This window comes from Glycine max, chromosome 19 (genome assembly GCF_000004515.6).
Source record: "Glycine max cultivar Williams 82 chromosome 19, Glycine_max_v4.0, whole genome shotgun sequence".
Taxonomy (NCBI): domain Eukaryota; kingdom Viridiplantae; phylum Streptophyta; class Magnoliopsida; order Fabales; family Fabaceae; genus Glycine; species Glycine max.
The window spans coordinates 39,717,680-39,727,030 of record NC_038255.2 but is presented as its reverse complement, the minus strand read 5'-3'; the positions used below and the strand labels follow the sequence as shown (position 1 = coordinate 39,727,030).

The 9,351-nt window shown below is 32.5% G+C and overlaps 1 protein-coding gene across 9 annotated transcripts; it reads left to right on the top strand.

Annotated features, from left to right (window-relative positions):
• Positions 1–854: 854 nt before the first annotated feature.
• LOC100813964 (uncharacterized) lies at positions 855–7,803 on the top strand. 9 transcript variants are annotated; one of them, XM_026127149.2, is made up of 8 exons: positions 855–927; positions 1,406–1,488; positions 2,662–2,767; positions 5,248–5,469; positions 6,483–6,974; positions 7,181–7,270; positions 7,358–7,452; positions 7,613–7,803. In XM_026127149.2, exons 2-7 carry the CDS (start codon positions 1,441–1,443, stop codon positions 7,417–7,419), a joined length of 1,020 nt encoding a protein of 339 aa, XP_025982934.1. In that variant the 5' UTR covers positions 855–927; positions 1,406–1,440; the 3' UTR covers positions 7,420–7,452; positions 7,613–7,803. The 9 variants fall into 9 exon arrangements, with proteins under 9 accessions (XP_025982934.1, XP_025982932.1, XP_040868461.1 ...); XM_041012527.1 differs by having other exon boundaries at positions 858–927; positions 7,196–7,270; XM_041012530.1 differs by having other exon boundaries at positions 917–1,054; positions 7,196–7,270.
• Positions 7,804–9,351: the final 1,548 nt, after the last annotated feature.

Here is a 9,351-nt window from a genome sequence, read left to right as displayed (position 1 = left end):
TGTATAACGACTCTACTTAATTACATTTTGTTTTGTATTGACCTCGCTCATAATCGATTTGTGCAACTTATAATCAATTTTGCATCAGTTTCTAACTCTCAACTACACGACACTTGCTATTAATTAGTTGGCACTTATGTCTATCTTACACTGTTGAATAAACTCACAATTCGTGTTCTGTTTCAATCCAATCTCCACCGTTTTTTAAAAGCATATATTCACGGACTTCATTAATTAGCTCGTTATTTGAGACTATTCTATATTTCTTTTTTCTACTCACCTATTTTTCTTTTCTTATTTTCATTTATCTTATTCCCTTCCTCCCATAATAATTATCATATACGAAAAAAATATTAAAATAATTATAATTTTAACTTTTTATTATATCTTAATTATTTTTTTCTACTCATTCCTCATAATATTAACGATAAATAATAAAAATTTATGATAAAAAACTTAATTTATAAAATTCTTATTTTTCTTTATGTGGTTATTAACTTTTTCTAGCATGTATAAAAGAATCTAATAAGCCAAATATTATTATTATGGAATGAAGGAAGTATTTTTTATTTATTTAAACATAAGTATTTAAGATTTTTTATTTAACATCTAACTAATTCTATCTCAGTAGAATAAGGACCTATTTTAAAATAAGATAATACTTCTAGTTATAACATCTAACTTAATCACTTGCAGAATAAAGTCCATAATATTGGAATGTAAAATTTGGCAGATTAACGTCACGTGCTGTGTTGAACATAACCTGGAATTTGTTTCCATGGTAGGGGTAAATTCGTCATCCAGAAAAATGTAAGACTACGTGGTGGAATATGCCTGCGCCACTGTAACAAGTTGGTGTAGCGTAAAATTAACCCACAGCCACTTCTCTCTTTCCTCGTCACTTTTTTTATTTTTTCTCCATTGAAGGTCAACTTCAAATCCCTAATCTCTCAATTACAACTGCAACTACTTTTCCCTCCAATTTCGCTTCACCACACATGCATGGATTCTTTGATTTTCATCTTCTCTCGCGTTTTCTGATTCTGATCTTAGGGTTCCTTATCCCCCAACTTTATTGCTTCCTCACGCGTCTTTATCTTTTTTTCTTTTCGTTGATCCAACCTTTTCCACTAAAGCTTCGATTTTTTGCTTTTTATTTTTTTTTTATCTTTTTTGTAGTTTGTTTGTATTGTTTCGTTAGGGAATTAGGAATCTTCGATTTTCAAGCGCCGCTTATATCCTTTGTTTGCTGTTAATTATTATGGTTCTGTTGTGTGTATGTGGCTGAAGTTTCGTGAGAATTTTACTTCTTTTTCTGTTGTGGTAGTTTTGTTTTGCAGTGAAACAAAAGCAGTGCAGTGAATGGTTGTTACTAATGTATTTTCCTGTGTTGTTATGTTTTCAGATAGTTGTTAACAGAGTGATTTGGGAGCTTTTGATATGTCGAGTGGATCCGTGAGACGGGTTTCCCGTCAAGATATCCAGCTGGTAAGTTGGGATCTCACTCTCTGTTGTGGATTCTGGGGATATGATGTTTTTGTTAGTAACTTGCTGTCTAGGGCAAACTTGTTTAGGGATTACTATAGACGTTTGATGCACTCCCCTTGCATGTAAACAAGGTTTTAAATTGCGGTCACACAGTCGGTTTTGTTGAGTTCCTTATATTGGGGGAGATTGCAGACAACTGCGGCCGCCAACACCCCCAAAAACCTTGACTTTGCGGCCAAAATCGTGTTCATGGACCATTTTTTAAAACCTTGACGTGAATATGTGATAAATTCTTTCTTCATGTTTCTTTAGCATGTAATATTTTTTGTTGACTGCGGGAACGAACTGAATAGTTATCTTTTCATGCTTTCTTCTTACATTCATTTTGAGAGTCATTTTCATTATTGAAGACTAACAGGATATCATTATTAACGTGTTGAGAAGTGCTAGCAACACACTCCTCCATACACACTCTCCCTTATTGGTTAAAATGTATTGAAAATTAGAAAATTAGGAGAGAGAGTCATTAAATAAGATATGAGATCCACTGAATTTTGTGATTTTCAATAAATTTCAACCAATGATAGAGAGTGTGCTCAAAAGAGTGTGACCCTAACATTTCTCTTAAGGTGTTATCAGTTTAGGGTTTTGGAAATATGTCATATGTATGGATTGGGGACTTATTCTTTCTAGGCTATTACTCCCTCCCTCCCTAATTATAAAACCCTTTTCAGAAATTTATTTGTCCCTTTTTATAAGATCCTTTTCTAATTTCTAGATGCATTAATTATTTTTTTCCTACATATCCTTACTTAGTTATTCTCTCTCCAAACATTAATAAGAAACAATTAAGTGGATAGAGAAATAAAAAAGGGTAATCTTGTAATGATGGTACAAATAATTGACAAATTTAATGTGATTAACTAAACTAACTACTTTTCTTAAAGGGCGTGAATTAGTTGAAAGAGTCTTATAGTTAGGGACGGAGGGAGATGTTTAGAGTCTTTTCAAATTGAAGCCATCACTTTTGAGTTGTTCTGTTTGCCCTGTCTTCAAATCTTCCCCATCTCCCTCTGTTAAATCTCGTCACTATTCCCTATACTGTTCAGTTCATCTTACATCTACCAGAGTTGCTGATCATAATTTCTGTTTGGTTTACTTGTCTTGTTGCAGGTGCAAAATCTCATAGAACGATGTCTACAACTGTATATGAGCCAGAAAGAAGTTGTGGAAACACTATTAGCTCAAGCAAAAATAGAGCCTGGTTTCACTGAACTAGGTAAAGAAAACTTTTTTCTCTGCCACTGACATTTTTTATCTTCATTTGTATTTTACTCCAACTTCACTTGGTCAGACTCTTTTGATGTGTTATACAGTATCTAACATGATTAAAAATTGTAATTGATTTACTTTTGTGATATTTTTCATTTCTCTGTGGATGTTTTGCTTTTATAATCATGATTGTCAACCTTGCTTTTCTCAGAACTTGGCTTCCTGAAATCTGATTAAGGTTTGAATTCTGACACCTAGCTATAGTATAGCTATCCAAATGAGAATTTAATGATGTTTTTTTAATGGTTGGAATTGTTAGCATCACTTTGAAAGGGATCTCGTTGCCAATACATATGTCATGACGGGATTATGCTTACTTCTCTGTTATGTTTTGACATTTTAAAAGGGAACATCCCTTTCTCGTATGCTGGAAATCTTATCCTCACTTCAGTTGTATTTTTCTCTTTTTACGATAGTAATGTTTTCTCTTATATCTTTTAGAAAATGAAGACATTCAGGTTCTGTCTTAAGTTTTATAAAATTCTTAGAGGCTTTTTCACATTGCTTGTTCTTAATAATGGAGTTGTGAGTTTATGGCGTGCAGTGTAATAAACAACCAAAATGTTTCCCCTCTCATAAAATTTTCTTAGGACTCAGGAGCATTGGTGATGATGCTGGTGTTCTGGTTCATATGGTTACATTGGCAGTTCTTGAGATTTTTGTATCATCCATTGTTGTATTGCTACCTTTTAAGTCAGCAGTTTTCAAACCACTAGTTTTTGGAATTGTTTTGTGCAAAAATGTCAAAGGACATGATAGTTAGAATTTGTAAAGGGGACATATTTTTGTTAGGGTATAACTGTTGTTCTGGATTGTTTATTAAGTTTTTCCATTCTATTTATGAATTATGATATTTAGATTTCTGTTAAAATGACTTAGGAATGATAAATTTCCAATAAAGTCCCATGGTTAGGTGTTTGAGAATCTGAATGGGACCATTATTTATTTACTTAACCTTGTATGTATAAAATAAACTTTAGTATAGCTGCCACCCTGCTATTTCAATCCCACTATAGTGTTTTTGGGCTCACTCACTCTGTGCTGCAATTCAAGATTGATAACTATGATTGAGCTAAATGGAAGCTTAGGCCATTCAACAGGGTTAAACTTCAATACTTTCTATATACTTTTTTCACCCTAAAGATTGCCCCCTTCACTTAATTGTTGTCAACCTTGTCTTGCTCTGCCAATGGGAATTTTATTGGTTATTTATATTCTATCCGTGACGCTATTCAATTTTTGTAGCATGCTCCAGCTGCTTTGCGACATGATTCAGCGATCGTGCCGCTACAACTATGGTAGAAATTAGCTCGTTTGCTTTTTCTACTAAATTATATCAATAAGCTAAAAGAGCATGCCTGTATAAGACACCTTTAGAGTTCTGATTCCTGAACTATCAGAAAAGTTTCCAATTCATTTTTTCTTATTATAACACTCCTATTATTGGTTTCGAGTAATGTTGTCAAGATTGAGATCCTATTTAGGAGCCAGAGGGGGTTGCAAGATTGCAAAACGTAGGATTGTAACAAGGATCGTACGATCCTACCAAAATGTAAAATTATACATTTATACTATAACTAGAGATGTGCAAAGTTGTGTAGGCCACTGGGAATCAGTGAGACAGCAGAAGAGAAGGTTGAGAGAGATGGGGATGGGATTTCAAAACCATAGAGATGTGTGAGAGAGATGTGCAACCTGCAAAGAGCTTGGTGCAGCGAGAGATGCTTGAATGAGAGTTGGGTTCTGTTTAGCAAATGAAGAGTCACATATTAGGGCACAAAAAGGATAAAAATCAAGGTTTATGTGAACCGGGTTGTGCAACCCAACCTGAAAACCAGCAATTGCAGGATTGACAAACTTGCATGATCTCAATACGATCTCTCTACAATCTCACTATGATCCTATGAACTTATGATTTTAGGTGCAATCCAGATAGGGACAAGGTAGCAGGATTGAAAGATCCTGCAATCTTATGATCTAGATCATGATTTTAACAAAATGGTGTCTTTTATTCTGTCTGTTATTAATTTACATTTGCTATGGTTTAATATTTAGAGATCTCTTACAGGGAAGATAATTAAAGTAATGATAAAATAAGCCAAAACTTAGAAGTTTGTGATATGTAACTTCATGTGATTGCTTGTTTAGTTGCTGCTTCAATTAGTAGTATCATTTCACCCATGCTAATGTATATCCATGCAGTGCATTTTCTGTTTCTTTTCTTATAAAAGCCGTGATAGTTTTGATTCTTAACATAGTACTGAACTTGGGGATTTGAGTAAGATTTGGTAATTGATAGTTGCTGTTAAAATTGCTATTTAGTCCTGCTTATTGGGCATTGGTGTAAAAGAACAACTGTCACCTTGCATCTATCATTTAGTTCTCTATTTTAAGTTTCTTTTTCTTTTTCCCCCCTCATTTTTTCAGTTTGGCAAAAGCTTGAAGAAGAAAATGAAGAATTCTTCAAGGCTTATTATGCAAGATTGGTTTTGAAGCAGCAAATAATGCAATTCAACAAATTGCTGGATCAGCAAGTGCAATTAATGCAGTTACACTCAAGTACTGTTGCATCACTACCTACATCTAACGGGTCACATATCCCTGCAGTGTCATCACTACCTAGCTCTAATGGGTCACATATCCCTGCAAGTAAGTCTATTATCTCTCTGAATGTTTTTACCATCCTTTTTTGCTATAGATTGTTTTGTTCAGTTGAAGTCTTTTTTCTCGCTTGCCATTTCATGGGCTCATATGGTCTCTTTCTCACACTTAGATGCAACTCCCGTTACTTTCCTAACGTGTTATGTCCTGGTTGCTTTTAAGGCTTGACAAATATGGGGTTAAATTGGAAAAAAAATTGTTGGATTTTGTCATTTACTACTTGTTTCAAACTTGAAGAAGTAAAAGTTGAATATGTTTTAAAGTTAGTTCTCTAGTCAAATATATTCTAGTTTTTCTTGTCTTGTTAGCATTTCCATTCATCTATATTGCAAGTTGAGAAGTTGGTTTAGTGGTAACAATATTTGTTTCTAATTACTAAGAATATAGATAACTATGAAAGAAAGATAATTAAGGTAGATTGCACCTGATGTAGAACTGACTAAGAACCACCAATTCTGGGTTTCTTTGTTAGTTTGGAGACTTTAGGGGGAAATTCTTTGTTGTAAGTGAAGAACAGGGACATGGTTCTCTGGAGTTTTAGGCTTTTTGGTTAAGGACTGAAGGTGGATGATGCATTCAGGTGCTGGGATTGGTTAGTGGAGATGGTTTGTTGATGATATTGATTGGCTGGGGATTGTGGTTGTTGGAGGCTTACGAGTAGATGGAGTTTAGGTTAAGAAAGCAAAAGGCTTACAGGGAGGTATATACGGATTTTATAGTAGGTTGGACATGTGTGTAGGAGTAGAGTTGGTGTCTGTCATTACAGAGCATGAATTTCCTGGAATATGATAGAGACTTTTATGACTGTTTCTGCATTTATTCTCTTTTTAACTTTAGTCATTGTAAATATTCAGAATACAGATTTTACTGTTCTATAGTGATTGAGGAAATAAACAGATGAAAGTGACAAAGTAACCTGCTTTGTTATTATATACATGTTATCGAATGTTTGATTCTGTCCATTTTTTTAATTTGACATCAAATATCTCTTTATGTTACAGTACCTGAGAATCCAGCATGCTACACTGCAGACCGAACCCAAACAAGTTTGAAGCCAGAAAATATGCAACATCATGTTGATTCCAGATTATCTAATGTGTTTAATAATGGCGGGTCATCACTACATACAAGTATGCATGCTGCAGTTGATATGTCTGCTCATGGTAATAGGATTAATGGCCCTTCTAGCATGCTTTCTGCTCAAAGCGCAAACATGGGTCTGATACAAGGAATCAATGGTGGTGGAATGATCAAATCTGAGCCTGGATATTCTGGTTGTTCTCCTTACATGTTTGGTACTGATGGAAATGTCCTGGAGACACGCCCAACTATTGGTGGTGCTTCAGTCACATCATTCACTAATGTTGAGTCCAACTCACATTCTCTGAATGAGGTGGTCCTAGATCCAGACACTTCTTCATTTGGATTTCTGGGGCAGATTCCCAGAAATTTTAGCCTTTCAGATCTGACTGCTGATTTTTCTCAGAGTTCTGGTATGTCTTCTCTCATGTTTGTGTGGGTCCTTGTGTGCATCTGCATGCAATCATGCATTGTATACTACTGCTCCTGTCAGTGGAAGTGCATCTTTGCTGATGGTGATGAGTAAAATGCAAGCAAAGCTTTGTTTCATGTTGATTTTTCAGTTTCAATCCATTTTTCATGATATAATTTGAATAAATCATTAGCACCAATAGTTTAGCTTCTTATTTGACAGATATACTGGAGACCTATTCTAGGTCACCCTTCCTAGCTACGGATAATGAGAACTTCCTTGACAGAGGAGAACAGGGTAAGAGACAATCTCACTCACCTCACCTGTATTCTGTTGTTTTGTGCCTCAATGCTAATATCATTTGTTGTCTTTATTTTAAAATAGACAATAATAGGCTGGACTCCATATCAGAAGGCTTGAGTTATGAAGACTTTGGGAGTGAGTGAATAGTTGATACCATTTAGTCATCGAACTTTCAGGTGTGTTCTTCTATTGTCAAGGATCAAGTTGTTCAGAAACTACCATAAATGTGCAAAATTTGCTATTAAATCAAGCTAGAGTTTTTAATTTTGTTGCACGCCTAGTGACAAATATAACTGTTTTAGCTACAGAGCTGATAATTGTTTATTTTGTCTGCAGGTTGAACAAAATGCTTAAAATGTTGTACATAAAACTTTAGAGGTTTTGAAATTTTAACTGTTGGATGAACATATGCATTGGTGTGTAGAAAGTGCACTCATCTCATTCTTGGTGATGGGAAATGAAAGTTGGAATGCTTGCATAGAAGGGAAAGACTTGGTGCAAATAAATAATAATCTTTTTTTCCCTTGTGTGTTTGGCCTTTTGTAATATGCTTATTCTTCATTGTGTTGATACTAGAATTAATATAATTGTGTTTTGTTTTTTGTCCGAGATTATACTGCATAAAATTTGTTTTCTAGGAAAATACCTGGTTGACTCTGCTAAAACTAGTCTGATTTTTTTAAATAAAAAAGGCCCAATAGTCCAAGGATAAAATGTCAAATTTTAACAAGAACTTGGCTGAGAATGGACCATCATGGGGCCAGGCACCTATTGAATATAGACTTTTAGCCCTTTAGTATTTTATGAAGTTGAATGGTTATACATCAATAATATAAAATAGTTTATTTTATATTGTGAATTAATCAGAAATTACTCTTGACATGAATTTTAAAGTAGTAATTGTAAAAGTTAATAAATTTATAACATATGTGGATACATAGGCACCTAGAGACGAACAAGGGTATAGTATGTAACATTCCGTTTTTTATAAAATAAATTAAAAAGACTTTTATTTAAAATTAAAAGAGTTTTTAAAATTAAATAAATGAAAGAAAATAAGTTTTGTTAATTAAAATAAGAGTTTCATGATACCAAAAAATAAATAGAGTAAAATAATATTTTAAAAAATAAATGAATGTTTTAATAGTTATTTATTTAATGAAAGAGTAAAATAGAGTTTATTTTTATAAAATAATAAAATAGAGTAAATAATAGGATAAGAATACCCTAGTTATAAGTAGAGATGTACTAGATCAGTTTTTATAATTACGATATGCTTTTATATTCTTTTTACTTTCTAAATTTTTTTCTTCTTTTTTTTTTCTTTCCCAAAATTGAATTAGATTTTGGAAATGTTAATGTCATGTTTTGGTCTCATAAGATTATTGTGTGTTGATGATTATAACACATGTATATATATATGTATATAAATTGTTAAAATAAATTGGGAATCTATAGTTCAAATGATAAAATTAAATTAACGAAAATTAATATATTAAGATTCAACAATAAATAATTTTAATGCATTTTTAGTTTAATTATTTAGGCTTAAATGTAAAATTTATCCCCTTATTTTGTCTATTACACTAAATTGATCCCCCTTATTTTTTAATTCACTATAAGTCCCCCTATCTTTCAAGATACACTATCTTAGTCCTTAGAGTTCATTTTAATCGTTGACTGTTAAATTTTAAACGTTAACCAGACTAGAAAGATAAAATTTATATAAATATACATATTATAATTTATGTAAAAATAAAATTTAATATTATATTATATTTTAAAAGATAATATATAAGAATATAATAAATTAAAAAAGAATAAAATTTAAATTTTGAACTTTTTTCGTATAAAACTTATATTAATACTATATTTTGTACTAAATATTCAAATGAGCACTTGGCTGTAGTGGTAAAAGAATGCGCTTCTTATTTTAAAGACCAAAATAGGGGGACCGATTTAGTGTAATTGGCAAAATAAGGTAACAAAATTTGCAATTAAGCCAATTATTTATTAACTCTTTTTAATTGAAAATAATATAGTTCAATTTAATATATATAAATGTTTTGTGCCAT